We start from the raw sequence: 16,973 nt of genomic DNA, 5'->3' as shown, positions 1-16,973 counted from the left end.
CTCTTTAACCTGTGATCAGTGCTCCTTCCACTCACACTGTCAGCCACTTCAGGTCTTGAACAGCAGGTTAGGTGTAAGGATCCACATTCTAATCAATAATCTCTAAACTGTCTGTGCTTTATATGCTCTGTCTGAGGCCAGAACTCTCCATTCACCTGATGAAGGGGCTAACCCCAAAAGCTTGTGAGTCTATTATCAAATAAATTGGTTGGACTAAAGCCTGGTGTTGTCAGACTTTTTACTGTGTTTACGCCAGTCCAACGCCGGCATACCCACATCATGTAATACATGTGGACAGATTACAAAATCAGGTAGATTGTACTTAAAATGGGCACTTTACTGATTAATTCTATTTAGATTATTTGGAGGCAAGTGAGGAGGATAAAAGGAACAGCTGGACTGTACATATCCACCCTTGTCCAGTCATGTTTACAGATGCAGAGAAAATATGCCTGGGACTTTTATCTTTAGAGTGAGGATAAAAGCTACCTCAGTTTGTCAAGAATTTAGTCTGCCTGCTGAATTCCAACCAGCAGATAAACAATTCTCCACAGGGAAGCCAGTGCCACTGTTAATTAAAGAAAACACAGCCCTGAGGTTTTATGCATCAGACTAATTGCAAGCTACATCAGAGATCACAAGATCAATCAGTGTATATTGCATAGATATCTCAAGCCTGTTATTGATCTATTGTCATGGATGAAACCTTGATCTAAATGTCTGATCTTCCAGTAGACTGACATTTGAGTGAACACACACTCTACAAAATGGTTCAATATGCTTTCGTCTAGTTTCCTTCACTAATTCAACTCTGATGGCTGCCCACTCTTTAGAGTTTCAGCAACTGTTGAATTTTGCTTTTGCACTCTTGGAGCTGCTTGCTCTAGTCCTTTAAACTTAAAGACAAACAAAATAAAGTACAACTGAATTTAATACTTTGAAGCTGTGAATGTATGTGTTGTGTATGCTGTGAAACAGTGGTTAAAGGCAAAATATTGTGGATACTGGAATCTGAAACAAAAACAAAATGCTGGAGAAACTCAACAGGTCTGACAGCATCTCTGGAGATTGAATAAGGCCAATATTTCAAATCTGAATGACCTTTCATCAAAGTATTGTGTTGTTGGATTTAGGCTCTACAGCTCCATTTACTTGAGCTGCTTCATTTCCTTTCTATAGGGAAGAATCATGGAATCATAGAGTTATACAGTGCAAAAGGAGGCCATTTGGCCCAACAGATCTGCGCCGACCACAATCCTACCCAGGCCTTATCTCCATAATGCAATGCATTTACCCTAACTAGTCGCTCTAATACTAAGGGGCAATTTAGCACGGCCAATCCATATAATCTGCACATCTTTAGCGTGGGAGGAAACGGGAGCACCCGGAGGAAACACAGGGAGACATGGGGAGAATGTGCAACTCCACACAAACAGTGACCCAAGCCAGGAATTGAACTCAGGTCCCTGCTTATCACTGTGCCACTGTGTCGCCCCAAACATGGAGGTTGTGGTAACTGTCCCTTTAAGGGCAACACAGCAGAATAAGGGTCACCTGGCTTGTGTGACCAATTGGGATTCAGAGTGGATAATCATCTGGGGGGAGGGGGTTGGAGTCCTCTTAGGCACGGAGATATGTAGGGAGCTAAGGACAGTCGTGAGGCTTTCATTTGATTTGATTTGATTTATTATTGCCACATATAGTGGTATACAGTGAAAAGTATTGTTTCTTGCATGCTATACAAACAAAACATACTGTTCATAGAGAAGGAAAGGAGCGTGTACAATAATGTTACAGTCAAAGCTTGGGTGTGGAGTATGATCAACTTAGTGCGATGTAGGTCCATTCAAAAGTCTGATGGCAGCAGGGAAGAAGCTGTTCTTGAGTTGGTTCATACATGATCTCAGACTTATGTTTCTTTTTCCTGACAGAAGAAGGTAGAAGACAGTATATCCTTAATTATGCTGGCTGTTTTTCCGAGGCAGCGGGGATTGTAGACAGAGTCAATAGATGGGAGGCTGGTTTGCATGATGGACTGGGCTACATTCATGACCCTTTGTAGTTTCTTGCGGGCTTGCGCAGAGCAGGCTGATGTTTTCTTATTAATAAATGCTCTTTGTATTTACAAAGTCTGTGAAGTGCAGTATTAGAGAGGAATTTTCCATAATATATCCAAAGTAAAGGTAGGAAATGTTAGGACTAGTATGAAGAGGTAACCAGAAAATCTTTGTTCTCATTTGCCTTAATATGTTAATCATAGTTGGCAGCATATTAACTGAGGTACAGTTTGGAACACCGCGCCCAGGTTTTGGAAGCAAATAGTAAAGGCAAGTTGATTTATTTATTTCTAATCAGTTTTTATTCCATTATGATCAACATATTATGAACATCTAAGAATGAATAGGCACTTATGCAACACATTTTGCCATCTTAGGATGTCTGAATGCGCTTTACAGCCAATTAAAATCTCTTTGACGTAAAGTCAGTGTTTTAATGCAGGAAACAGGCAGTCAATTTCTTCACTGCAAGGACCCCACGCACACCAGTGAGATAAATGTCCAGATCGTCTGTTTTAGACTTGTAGGCTGAAGGATAAATAATGGCAAGACACGAGGGAGGACGCCACTGCTCTTTCATCAAAGAGATCTTTGATAGCCACTTAAAAAGAATTGCATTTATATACCGCCATTCGCGACTTCAGCATTTCACAGCAACTAGAGTGTTTTTTAAAGTGAGGTGGCTATTGTAGTGTAGGAATCATTGGGAGCTAATGTCTACACCACAAGCTCGCACAAATGTAAGTGATGACCGTCTGTTTTTGTGACTTTAATTGAGGGGTAAGTATTGGCAGGACAATGGGATAACGCCTTTGAATTTTTCAAAATAGTGTCATAAGATCTTTAACATCCAGCTTCAGAGAGTAAATGGGGCCTCTGTTTAACATCTCCTTCAAAAGACATTTCCTCTGACAAAAGAAGACTGGCACCTGACTGTAGGGCAACCTAGAGTTGCAATTCTTTTACCAAGTTTCTCTTATCAGTAAATACCTTTTGTTCTTAGCAAGGCCTGAGATCTCTTGACAATGCCAGAGTGCCGCAACATAACATAAACAACACATAAAGAGTGGCCTCCTTAATACCACTACAAGCAGCGTTGCACTAAACAATTCTGTGCCCAAAGTATTCATTTCACTCGTTTTTTATTTAATTCTTCATAAAACCAGGTTAAAGTCCAACAGGTTTAATTGGTAGCACGAGCTTTCAGGGCGCTGCTCCTTCATCAGGTAGTCACCTGATGAAGGAGCAGCACTCTGAAAGCTGGTGCTACCAAATAAACCTGTTGTACTTTAACCTGGTGTTGTGACACTACTTACTGTGCCTACGCAAGTCCAACGCCAGCAACTCCATATCATAAAACCAAGACGTTTGTATGTGCACATTCAGGGAATTATCATTCTGGCAAGGGGTTCATTCTTTATTTTGTGCAAACCTGTTCAGAGACAATTGGATTGGTTCTGGGCAGACGTCAGATTCTATGCACCATTGATTTCACAGGGGCCAAAAACCAGCTTCCAGCCCATTCACACTAAACACAGTTTGCTAAAACCAAGCTCTGAGTCTAGTATGGCTTATTCCATTGTATTCTGATAACCTGTGATGGGGTTTCAGAGGTCTCATAGTGATATACAACCAGTGCTCCTGACCAGCAGAGGACATTTACTGTGGCTCCACAGATGTAGAACTATTTCAGCCACATCTTAACTGATGGTCATTTTTCAAGCAGATCCAAAAAAGTAAAATACTGCAGATACTGGTAAAATGAGACAAAAATGGAAATGCTAGAGACACCTAATAAGCTAGAGAGCCTCTGTATAGAGAACTGAGTTAGCATTTTGGACACAGACCCCGTAACTACAGGAACATTGAGGTAGACTCTTCTCGATGGTAACAATAGAAGATCCATCTTGAGGGTACGACTTGTCAGTATCATCCAAGGGACTGCAGGCAGATTTGAAGTATCGTCTGGGATAGCTCAACAGCTGTGGAATGCTGTAGTTTCAGGCTTGAGGCTGGTTTTGTTGCTCTCAGCCCCACAACAATGATAAAGTAGAAAACTTTGTGCTTCATTTTAGCCAGACTGTGAGCTGTTACTAGAAGGAGGGTGGACAAAGCACTCTTCAGCCAGCTTTTAAAATGGCATTGGGGTCATGCTGATGCTATAGAACCAAGATTTAAATCTAAATTAGCTCACCATCTTTTTCAGATACTCATCTGGTCTGCCTATGTGGAAAATCCTGACCAAGTGGAAACAGTTACAATGACAGTCAATGCACTAATGAGCAAAGAGTTCTTCCATAGTATCTCCCGAGTGCTTTTGCCTACTTCTGTGGGACAGGACATCTTAAAATTCAGGCACTGCATTTTTAAAAAATCTTTTCACAGAAACTGCCTGATCTGCAGACTGTTTTCTTCATTAATCCTCATTTTGCAATACTCTGTGCAATGAGGCTTTCTGGTTTCCTTTGGGTTTTCTCCTGGTGTTCTGCTTTCCTCCCACAGTCCAAAAGATGTGCTGGTTAGGTGCATTGGCCATGCTAAATTCTTCTTGGGGATTTTCACAGTAACTTCATTGCAGTGTTATGACACTAATAAATAAACTTTAACTTATCCTATTGCCCCAGCATGATGTAACCAAGCAAAAGAGCTGCCTTGGTACCAATAAGTGCAAAAACTTCGATTTGAAATTGGGAAAAATTTCCCACTCTTCTTCAAATATTGTGCTATAGGATCTTTTCTGACCACCTGAGAGAGCAGGTGGAATCTTGGTTTAACATCTCATCCCAAAGGTGTGATCTCCAACAGAGCAGTATTCCCTCGTTACCGATTTTGTGCTCAAATCCCTGGATTGAAATTTGACCCTGAATTCTGAGTCAGATGAAGGAGTGCTCCTTCTGAGTCATGCCAACCACCAATGCACTGCTGCAGCCGACAAAATTAACTTGCCTTGTAGAGGTGCCCCTCTGCAGATTTCACTTCCACTATCTCTCCCCTGAGATCAATTCAGTAAGTCTCCATTGATAAACCAAATCAAGTCCAAATTCAATGAATATGCAATAGGGACAATTGTTCCCAACTTTTGGAAGCTCAATACCAAGTATGCAACAGTCCCTCAGCCTCAGCTTCAGCAGGACCAGAAATGAATCTGAAATATCTTCTGAAAAGGTTTCAAATTAATGATTAGTTACCTGGAATTTCTTGTACAGATATACATCAGGCAGAATATGTGCAGCAGTTGGTTTATGGTAATTGTTAGTAACTGTTTACTAACAAACAATACTTTGAGAATGAGAAAGCATGGGTGCTTGTATGTGTGCTTTATGTAAAAATTTGGCAAACATTTCAGTACAAGGTGATTCTTCTAAAACGTTTACTATTGATATTAAATCCCATACTCTGGAGGAAAAGGAATTCAGGAAAACCTTACTTACTCAGAGAGATGTGAGAATGGGAAACTTACTACGACAAGAAGTGTTTGAAGCAAAGTGCATAGGTTCCTTTTCAGAGGAGATTGGATAAGTTCATGAGGGGAAAAGAAATAGAATATGTGTTGACATGAAAAGATAAATTAAGGTGGGAGTAAGCTGCCTAGCTTCTAAGCTTAGGCAAGTACCTGCTGGGAAGAATGACCTGTTTTTGTGCTGCAAAATTCTACGTAAAATCCAATTAGTGTTTCAATTATCTCTTAGCTCTCCAAAACTCTCACTAAAGAGCTAAATACTTTTCAAAGGATATGAATAAACCTTAATGGTTACTTACATGAGTTGTAGGTAAAATCTTTATGGAGTTTAACAGAGGATGGAAATTGCTTTCCAAAATCCATATATTGAGTGAGTTTTAAGAGGTTGTACAAAGGCGTGGCAGTTCATGCAACAGGTACTGTGTCTCAAAAAAGGCAAAACACGATGCCATTAGTTGAATTTTTCTTCACCTACCATGAGGGCTTTTAAGGCCATTCCCACCACCTCTATATCAAACCTGTGCCCTGATGCGGCACTACTCATATTATCCATAATTAAGGCAAAGGATGCCATATAAAGCAATCTTTAATTATAATTGTCAGGATTACAATCCAAAAAAAGGATAAATATCGCACAACTCTGATGCCATAGAACCACTCCAGAATGCTCCCCAATAGGATGGTGACACAGTAGTGCCTCACAGTGCCGGAGACCCAGGTTCAATTCCGGCCTTGGGTCACTGTCTATGTGGAGTTTGCACGTTCTCCCTTTGCCAGTGTGGGTTTCCTCCGGGTGCTCCCATTTCCTCGCACAGTCCAACGATGTGCAGGTTACCTTGATTGGCCGTGCTGAATTGACCCTTAGTATCAGGGGAGTTCAGGGTAAAGACATGCAGTTAGGGGGATAGGGGCCAGATGGGATTGTTGTCGGTAGGCCGAATGGCCTCCTTCTCTACTGTAGTGAATCTGTGAGAGTGAAGGTGACCCATAACCAGTCCCTAAGCATAGGAAATACCCCTGTAATAGGAATTTGAATATGACACATGGCTAGATCCACCCCGCTCCCCCAGAAACATGTGGGAAAACAACACTCTTTAAACCAAAGGCCAGAATTTTTCCACCGCCATGAGAATTGGAGCAATAAAGGGGCTGACCATGGAAAGGTCTGTTGATCTTGGGTGGGATTTTATGGTTTGGGGATTAGCAGGGCCATAAAATCCTGCCCATAGCCTCCCTTGTTCCACTGCCATAGCATACAAGTGGATAAATTCCATTGTAAATAAATGGATATTCCTGCTCTCAAAGAATCACAGAATAACAGACGACATACACCTCATTGCTCATATATCAAATACTCTTGTCAAGATAAAAGACAATATCACCAAATCAAATTGTCATCACAAGGGGAGCAGTTCAGGATTAATAATGGATAATACAGCCATCCATGGAGCTTGAACAGGCCAAAGCCTTGACACATAAAAGCAAAGCACTGTGGATGCTGGAATCTGAAACCAAAAGAGAAAATGTGGAAACTTGCAGCAGGTCTGGCAGCATCTGTAAGGAGAGAAAAGAGCTGACGTTTCAAGTCCAGGTGACCTCTTGTCAAAGTCTTGACAGGATGGTCTAACACTGTTGAGGATCTATCCATAGCTTCAGCAAGACCTCTGTACCTCCATCATGTCGTAGCCCAGAAGCCCCAGCAGAGAGACCTACACCAGGGCAGGTGGTGCGATCCCATCATATCTGGCCACCTTCAGCCCTTCGCAATGAACGCCAAGGCCAAGATAACATAAGACCAGTGATTAGGGATATAACTGACCCCAAAACTCAAAGACCAGATTCCGTATACTTCTATGAACTAGATACGCCCAGCCTTCCAATCAAGATTATGAAAAGTTCTCAAATTCAGTTGGGAATTATCCTCAGCTCCCGTTGGAAAATCAGCTGCATGGACACTCCTTCTCTGGCCCATTCCACCAATTAACCAGCGTATCCGACATACCATTTAGCAGAATTTCCAAGTATTCAAGGTGAGGCTCCACTGAGGAAAATACCCTCTTGACTGACAGGTTCTTTCCTCCGCTTCATCCATTTTCTTCTGGATATCTTGCGGTTCATCAATGTGATCACCAATGACTTGTGCCATGGAGCCAAGACCGTCATCCACAAATTTACCTGCAATGACATCCATCATCTCGATGCCTACAACATCGACAGAGCATGAGCCCACTCACCAACCAAACTGCCAATGCAAATGAGGACCCACCGTGGTGTCTCTGATTCCCTTGATTAAACAAGGATTTTGTTGACTTTGTTCAGCTCCATGCCACCCAAGCTTAACCAGGATCTTCCAGGAATATAACACGGAATATACACTCCAGAATTGTATAATTATGGGTGTGCATCAGGAAAAGTAAAAGAATTAAAAGATGAGTAAGCCAGAGCTCGCAAAAATGCGGCCGTTCCCATTCTTACATCACATGGCCTGCCCCAGAAAACATTACTTAATGGTATCAATGACTGGGGGAGCATCTCTCTACTCCTCAAGTGGTTCTTTTTTTATGAACAATCCATCCCTCCATGTATATGTAGTACAACAAGTGCTCACTCTTAAAGACAATAATATCGGGGATCGAACTTGATCACTCCCAAAATTGCACATGATGTATTTAATATGGGTTTTTTATGTTGCAGTGGTGATGCCTATTAATGAAATCTTGGGGCCTGTGTGTTTAAACATAAACATTTTTATTGGTCGGCTTTAACTATCTACATTTCCAAAAATGGTCTTCCATACAGGCTTGCTGCTTACCGAGTTCTGTTCTAGACTGTTCTCTGACCATGTGACTACATACTTCACTCTGTGGACAGTGCCATTCCCCAGTCCCATATCGAGTCTTGTTCTGCTGAGCACTTTACATGGCAATGTGTGCAATGTACGGGTGGCATGTTGGCACAGTGGTTAACACTGCTGCCTCACAGCGCCAGGGACCTGGATTCAATTCCAATCTTGGGTCACTGTCTGTGTGGAATTTGCATGTTCTCCCCGTGTCTGTGTGGGTTTCCTCTGAGTGCTCCAGTTTCCTCCCGAAGTCCAAAGATGTGCTGGTTAGGTTGATTGCCACGCTCAATTGACCCTAGTATCAGGGGGATTAACTGGGTAAATGAGGGTTATGGGAATAGGGCCTGGGTGGGATTATGGTTGGTACAGACTCAATGGGCCAAACGGTCCCCTTCTGTACTGTAAGGATTCTATGAATATCATCACAATACAATACAGTCTTACATCTTGACGGTTCATTCACATGTACTCTGTTTCTGGTACTTAGGTTGTGTGGTAAAGTTTCTTCTGTTTCAAGCATTTTAATTCAGCTTCTTTTTCACTGACCATTTCATCATATTGGTTCTTGTGGTTTTCCACATGCTGCGTCGAATGACATATGCAAAATCTATCCTACGGAAAATCAATAGTGTCAACTTTGGATCAGTGATAACAAGCTTGCCATTGCATCCAAATGCTGGAGGTTCAACCCTGCTCCTAGAGGCCGGAATAAAAAATCTCAATGTACTCCTAAAGAGAGGGGAGCTGTGCTGCTGGAGGCGCCATCTTTTGGATGAGATGTTCAACTGAGGCTACATCTGCTCCCTCAGGTGAAAAAGTAATAAGGTAGTGCCTGAAGAAGACTAGGGGCATTTTCTTGGTGTCCTGGTCAGCATTTATCCTTCATACATTGTACAAATTATCTGGTCATTCATTCCTCTGGTTGTACTGCTGTACACAGATTGTAATCTAATTGTTGTGTTTCCCTACATTATAACAAAATGAATACACTTTGAACGTACTTTATTTCTTTTAAGTTCATTCATTCTTTTCATTATTTACATAGACAGCCTGCCTGAATTCCATGTTGCTGTATACAATCCAATTCTGTGTTACAACCAGAATGCTGTAATAAGCAGCCTTCTCATCAATTAAATGCTGTTAACTGCTTCACAGCAGGGATTACCTGATTTAACAATAGGAGAAATGTTGCATACTATAACAGGAACTGTTCTGACAGGATTGTCTCACCTTTGGCTCAAGGGGCTGAATGGCCAACAGTTGATCCTACCTTGCTTTGAGACTAATTTTGAATCAGATGAAAACTGTCATCAGTAGTGCCATCAAGTGACACTTACTAATAACCTGCTCAGTGATGTTCAGTTTAGATTTTACCAAGACCCCTTAAGTTCAGGATTCATTGCAACCTTGGTCCAAACATGGACAAATGAGCTGAATTCCAGACGTGTGCTAAGAGAGTGACTGCTCTTTGACACCAAGGCAGCATTTAGTTAAATGCGGCATTAAGAAGTCCTAACAAAATTAAAGTGAATGGGATTCAAGAGAAAAGCTCTCCACCGGTTGGAGTCATGCAGAGCACAGAGGGAGATAGTTATGTTTTTTGGAGGTCAAGAGGACATTGTTGTTGGAGTCCCTCAGGGAAACGTCATAGGCTCACCAGCTGCAGCTAAAAGGGTTTTTCTTCTCACATAAAATAAGAAGTGGGGACGTTCACTGATAATTGCGCAGTATCCAGTGTCACTCACAACTCCTCAGATGCTGAGGCAGTCTGTGCCCAAATGCAGCAAGACCTAAACAACATTTAGGCCTTGGGCTTATAAGTGTCAAGCAACATTTGCTGCGATTATGAAGTACACGTGCCCATAAGAGACCTTATCTTTTATTGCTGTCAATTACTGCCACTTTGACACAGGATGTGATGTAATAAACCCATAATTCAAACTAATTATATAAGCTGCAGCAATCGAGGTAAAATACGTGTGCACTCTCTGAAGAAGAGTCTATGGACTCGAAACTTTACTCTGTTTCTCTCCTGATTGGTGCTGGCAGACCTGTTGAGTTTTTCCAGCATCCTCTGTTCTTGATGGTGGGTGGTGAATCTTTGGAACTCATTGATACAGAAGGCCATGGGGGTCAGGTCATTGAGCATATTTAAGACAGAAGTAGGTAATTTTTTGATTGGCAAAGGGGTCAAAGGTTACAAGGAAAAGCTAGGAGAATGGGGTTGAGAAATTTATCAGCCATGATCAACTGGCCAAATTTCCTAATTCTGCTCCTATACCTTGTTTGAGATTCCAGCATCCAGGATTCCAGCAAGGATGTGATTGCTTTAGACAGTGCACAGGAGATTCACCAGGGTGCTGCCTGGGATGAAATATTTAAGATATGAAGAGAGGTAGGGTAGGTTTGGGTTGTTTTCATTGGAGCAGAGTAGACTGAGGGGTGACCTGATCAAGGTGTACAAGATTATGAGGGGCTTGGACAGAGTGGTTAAGAAACAGCTGTTTCCCTGAGTTGAAGGGTCTGTCACGAGGGGAAATAGGTTCAAGGTGAGGAACAGGAGGTTTAAAAGGGATGTGAGCTAAAACGTTTTTACCCAGAGGTTGGTGACGGTCTGGAATGTACTTCCTTGGAGGGCAGTACAGGCAGGTTGCCTCTGATCCTTTAAAAACTATCTGGATGAGCACTTGGCACATCATAACATTCAGGGCTATGGGCCAGGTGCTGGCAGATGGGATTAGATGGGAGTTCAAGTGTTTCTAATGTGTCGGTGTAGACTTGATGAACCAAAGGGCCTCCTCTGCACTGTATGATTCTATGATTCAAATTATTTTGCTTATTTTATGCATGTACAGTCCCTCAGTTAACATTGAGTGTGTATAGTCTTCTCTTCAAATAAAGAACCCAGATAACTGCATTACCAATCCTTTTTGTATGATTAGTATGTTTATTCAACATACTATTATGCAACAATATTCATGTAACACAAGTTCTAGGCAATAACCATCTCCCACAGGAGTATGTGTGGTGGGATTACCAGTAATCTGAAATGAAGTGGACCAGCCAATTAACTGTGGTTTCTAGAGCAGGTCAGAAATTTGATATTCTGGAACAAATGTCTGCCCACTATCTCCTCAAAGTCTCTCTACCACCTCCAAGTCACAAGTCAGGAATATGATGGAATACACTCCACTTCCATGCATGCTTCCATGTAGCTTCAACAAGACTCACAAAATGTGACACTCTCCGAATTATAGCGGACATTTGATCGGCACTGCACCAACTTGCTTAAATATCCATTATACCATTATTGTAATGTTTACCATCTATAGGGTATATTGCACTAACTCATCAATCCCAATCCCACAACCTCCACCACCCATTAGGAAATGCAGAGTGAAGACACGGGAACACTTTAATTTTCAAGTTCCACTCCAAATCACAAAGAACTCTGGCCTGGACGTACTTCACTGTTCCTTCATCATTGCTCGGTCAGAATCTGCCCCCCCGCTTTGTAATTGAATTGTGGGTATGTGCTTTCACTGCATGGATAGTAGCATTTCAAGACAATGGCTCAACATCGCCATCTCAAGGACAACTAGTGCTGAGCCAGCCAATTCTGGCACCCAAAAATTAAAATATAAACGAAGCCCGGGCCTGAAGGAGAGGAGAGCAGGTCTGTGTGTGAGAATTCCTGGAGATAATGCTATGACACCATGGTTGATTTTATCACTAAGTTCTATTTTCTTTCAGAATTCTGTTATTTTTAATACTCCAAATAGAATGCATAAAGATTTCAGGTGGAAATAAAATTAAAATGGTAACTGAAAATAATCTTAAAAAATAATTTGAGTAATGTTGTCAACTTATGCTAGTTATTCAACAATACCTTTTAAAAATGCTATTTAAATAATATTGTGCCTGCTTTCCCAGTCCTGCTCAGTCGTGTTTTGTTCCAATGAAGATTTGGAAAAATTAGCATGGTTAACTGAAGATGAAGTGACTATTGGAGTCATTTGGAAACATGTGACCATTAGTTATTTGTCACTACCTTCATAGTTTTGTATTGTTGTGTTGGTAATTAGCTGGGAGTTGAAAGACAATCTGTAGGAGTAAAATCTGATCAGCAGATGTGAAGAATGTTGTAGCCCTGAATCTACATGGGCCTCAGCTCTTGACTATATATATCAATGACTTAGCAGAAGGAACGCAGAACCATGCATCCACATTTGCAGATGATACTTTGTCGGAAAATTATTTCAATCAGGTGAAGAGGAGTTGAATGGCTCCCACTTTTCCCACTCCTTGTGTGACTGCAACAGGGCACTTTAAAAGAGATGCTTGCCAATTCTGTAAATGCTCTAATTATTAAATACAAAAAGAGAGAGCAATATTTATTGTACTCAACTCAGCCTATGAAAAATAATGAAAGGACTCCAACTTTCACATACACACTCAAAGACTCATATACACCAAATAGATTAAAGAGTTGGAGAATTGATTAGGCAATTTAAAGTCCAGTCAAGTTGAAGGGGCTTATTACTCTTGAAGTTTGGTGACTTAGCTGCTGGCTTCACGCTGAAAACGGTGGTTCTTCTGGGTCGGCATTCTGCTTAGACAAACAATTTACCTGCTCCTTTGAAGATAGCAGCTGCATAGTTGAGCTCCTTTTTAAAAACTCTCTCTGTGACAAATGGAGAATCAAAAACCAGCAGACTGTATTCAAAACCTACAAGTTGCTTGGAGAGAGAAAGAATGACCTACACAAGGATCTTGCTTCTTCAGTGTCTCATGTGTTTGTGCAGTCCTGCAGAGAAAGCAGATGTTTAAATGTACAAAGCAATAGCTGACTTGTCACATGACTCTCCAACTGCCCAACGGCCGAAATACGCTCCTGATTAACGTAACTTGGTTAGATTATGGTTGGGAATTCCTCTCTTTGGCAGTGTCCCTTCTCTGAAGTTATTGTGGTTAATGCTGGTTCCCCACCCAGTTTAATCTGGATATGGGGACAGGAGATATGGTTCATTCACATTCTTCTAAGTTAAGTGCCTTTGATGGCTCTTCCAGACAGGTAGACTCTAATTAATGGCCATGGAATGTAGAAGGTACAGTGATGCAAATATACAACCATTTTTGATTGTAATTTCAAATTACTGGAATGTGGCTTTAGTCTTTCTTAAAATTCTGTTAGTGATTTCCAGCCAGTAAATTTGCAGTTTTTTTATATGAAGTATGGTGTAACAATAAGTTCCAGGAGCAGGAAGCTACAAAGGGAACTAAACAGATTCATCTATAATACATTTTTATGTCTATACAGAGACACAACTAATATTGGGCCTCAGCTCCCACCATCATCAATAATAACATCACTAATAGTGGCAAGCATTGATCTGTTTCTTTAATGTTGTGCTATTAAACAAGATTTGCCACAGAGGCTAGGATCTTCTGGACTGCACAGCATGTTTTTCAGCAGCGGAGACAATTTGCATTGGCTGGATCTTTTGGCCCCACTGTAGTCAAAGGCCACATGCGTCGCTTGCCAGTCATGCCACTGGCGAACCCACCGCGGGGGGAAGGGGTCTCTTTGGTAGGATCTGAAGATCCCGCCTGCGAGAGGGGCTGGAAAATCCCAGCAAAAGTCACATTATAATTATGAGAACAAAGAACCAAAAATGTGCTCAAAGAGGAAGGTTTTAAGGTAAATCTTGAAGGAGCAAAAAAAGGAAAAAAGGCAGAGGGGTTTAGAAAGGAAATTTCTTTATGTATGCGTTTGGTTATAGATTATTAAGTGTTCACATTTGTGTGTGGTCACAGATTATTTATTAAGTGTTTGTGTGCGAAAATGAGGATATTGATTCTTGAAGATGTATTCTTGAATAAGAGACAGCAATAGCGATTAAGGATGCTCAGATGTGTGAGAATACTTAGTGGTTGGGGATGATTACATTTTGCACAATAAACCACTTTTCCACTGAGCACATTAATCATTCAGTCCTTCATTGTCATGTGTGCAGGTTGTAACCATGCCAGGTACATCTCCCTCATTTATTGCTGTGATTGTTGCTATAGCAGCCATTCGTTCATGCTTAACTCCTTTATTTCCTTGTCAATTACAATTTGAGGTGTTTTGGACATTCAGAAGCATGGAGTTGCTAGCAAATGTGGCAGTATCCTAAAATATTGTGTAAACAGTTGATAATAGGTTCAACGTTTTATTTTTTATGCAACATATTGCTACTTAAAAGTTAGAAAATCAGAAATACAACATAAATAACAAGGCTAGGAAAGCTTAAAGGCTGTTGCATGAATCAACTTTTCTGTCTCCATCTTTTACATAAATCTCCATAATTCAGACACAGATGAAATTTTAAAGCTCGTTCTTACAAGTTAACATACAATTTGATTTTTTAATGCCTATTAATGGAGAGTTAACTTTAATTCTTCAGTAGGTTATCGAATAAAGGAGAGCAATCCAGTAAATACATTATTGAGGGAAAATGCTAAATGAGCTCCAGTGTATGGGCTAAAAGCTGGATTGCCCCATTATTCACATGCAGGGCTCATGATTCATGACCTGCCTGCACCAATTCCAGCAGAGGTGGGGACCATGCAACTTTGAGGCTGCCACACCATTAATCTGATAGAATAGACCTGACCTCTCGGCACATTGCTGGCTGCCTCTGTGCACAACATGAGTCAGACAGTGTTATGTACAGAAATCACATGGTGCAGCTAGCCTTCTGACTTGAAAAACAGTCTGTCCTACTTAAAAGGAAGCTGCACTGACTGACAAGTGCTGATTTATTGACACAATACTAAACAGGGAAAATGTAATGCCAGGACACAGAGAAGTGGGTTCAGGGTCACAGATACATTGCTAAATGTCTTAGTGTTGGAGGTGGAAAGGAGGAAAAACAATATGGTTCTGCAAAGGGCCAAGAGACACTCAAGGACGACTCTCCGAAGGCATTGGGATCAGGTGATGAAGGGAGGTCAATTCCCAGCATCTGAACCTGAAGACTGGTGGCTGCATATTCTCATGTATCTGAGCATCCTTAATTCTATTACTATCTCTTATTCAAGAATACATTTTCAGGAATCAATATCCTCATTTTCACATACAAACACTTCATAAATAACCTGTGACCACACACACAAATGTGAACACTTAATAATCTGTAACCAAACACATACACAAAGGAATTTCCTTCCTAAACCCAATGTAATGATCTCGCACGGGTGATCAAGGTTCGTGAATGCAAGTTCATATGACACCTCTTAACCACCACTCCACCAACCTCTCATGTGGCTTAATGCAGCACCCATCCTCTTCCCCATTATTCACCTAACAGTAGTTGCTGACACCTAGCACTCAAGCCTAACAAACTAGCACCCCTCCTCACCCTCACATACCAGCCAGTCTTCAGTGTCATACCCAGAGCACAGTGCCTCCACATTCTGCCAGCTACAGCTGGTACATCGCCCAAACACAAGTGCTACACAAACACTGAGCTTCGTCCCTCTATCTTGTAGGATAATGTGGCATGAAATAGATAGGAACAGAGCAGAGCCAGAGGAGACAAGGCTGCCTATATCTGCAGAATTCCATAGAGGACATTGTTCTTCAGATCATAAAGTTGCATCAGATCCTGTGTAAGTCAGCTTCACTGAGAACATTCAGGATGATGGTATGCCTTATGCTTCTTTTCAACTCCTAGCACGAGAAGCAAGCTACTGATAGTGTGACCATGGATCTCTTGCTTCTCAACACCACCCAGCTTCCTTCATCTTCTGATTTTCTACTTTGAGACACACATGGACTGTCACCTGCCCAACTACAGCAGTGCCAGGAGGAGAGAGAGAGAGGGAGAGAGAGAGCACTATCACATCACTGATGCCAAAGCAAAATCACTTGATCAGACACTCACAGCAGCAGCTAGGTATTGGCACTGCATATATATTAAATGCCGGTGTGGAGCTGCTAACAGCACTTGATGAGTCACCAGTCACAAATGGCCTGGAACATGCCCATGGTAAAGGATGGTACATGTGCCAGTTTAGCAAAGACAAATTCTGCTGCACTGGACTCAGATAAGAACCTGAATGAAGCAACATACAAGAGAATACTGATGGCAATGCATTGGCTGACCTGTCAGATAGCTTCTTGTCACTGTAAAGGGGCAAGGAGGAGTCTGGCTCCAGGTTGGCAGGGGACATTATGTAAAACTGACCCTTTCAGCTGCCTCTGCTCTATTCCCCTGTCCTAATGCAGATCCAGAAACACTCAAACTGCAGCTTCTGTACCTGAACAGTCTATCTACTCCTCTGTCATTCGCATGTGAATATAGCAAGGCACCCTGCTAAAAGAATGCTCTAGAATGCATCCAGACACTCAGCAATGCAGAAATTCTTCAAGATTAATTTTTCTGCAGATTGACTCTTGACCCTTTAAATGATGCTTGTGGACTGTCCATTTTGCAACTGAATTTTTGATCTGTGACTGATGTTGAAGGGACCTGCATGGAACAATTTGGTAGGCAGACACCGTACCAGCTAGTAAGGCTCTGTGATGTCAGGATAGGATGCATTCAGATGCAGCCATCACTTAACA

At 41.6% G+C, this 16,973-nt stretch overlaps 1 protein-coding gene across 1 annotated transcript in view; it reads right to left on the bottom strand.

The window, feature by feature from the left end:
* Positions 1–7,711, bottom strand: part of LOC145349484 (uncharacterized) — a 71,656-nt gene extending 63,945 nt beyond the window's left edge. The window contains exon 1 of the mRNA XM_080198020.1: positions 7,585–7,711. Within this exon, the coding sequence (XP_080054146.1) occupies positions 7,585–7,711 (127 nt within the window). The remainder of the gene's footprint in view (positions 1–7,584) is intronic.
* Positions 7,712–16,973: the final 9,262 nt, after the last annotated feature.

The sequence above is a fragment of the Carcharhinus amblyrhynchos genome, chromosome 10, assembly GCF_965287045.1.
Source record: "Carcharhinus amblyrhynchos chromosome 10, sCarAmb.v2.hapA, whole genome shotgun sequence".
Lineage (NCBI taxonomy): Eukaryota > Metazoa > Chordata > Chondrichthyes > Carcharhiniformes > Carcharhinidae > Carcharhinus > Carcharhinus amblyrhynchos.
This window is presented reverse-complemented; position numbering and strand designations above follow the sequence as displayed.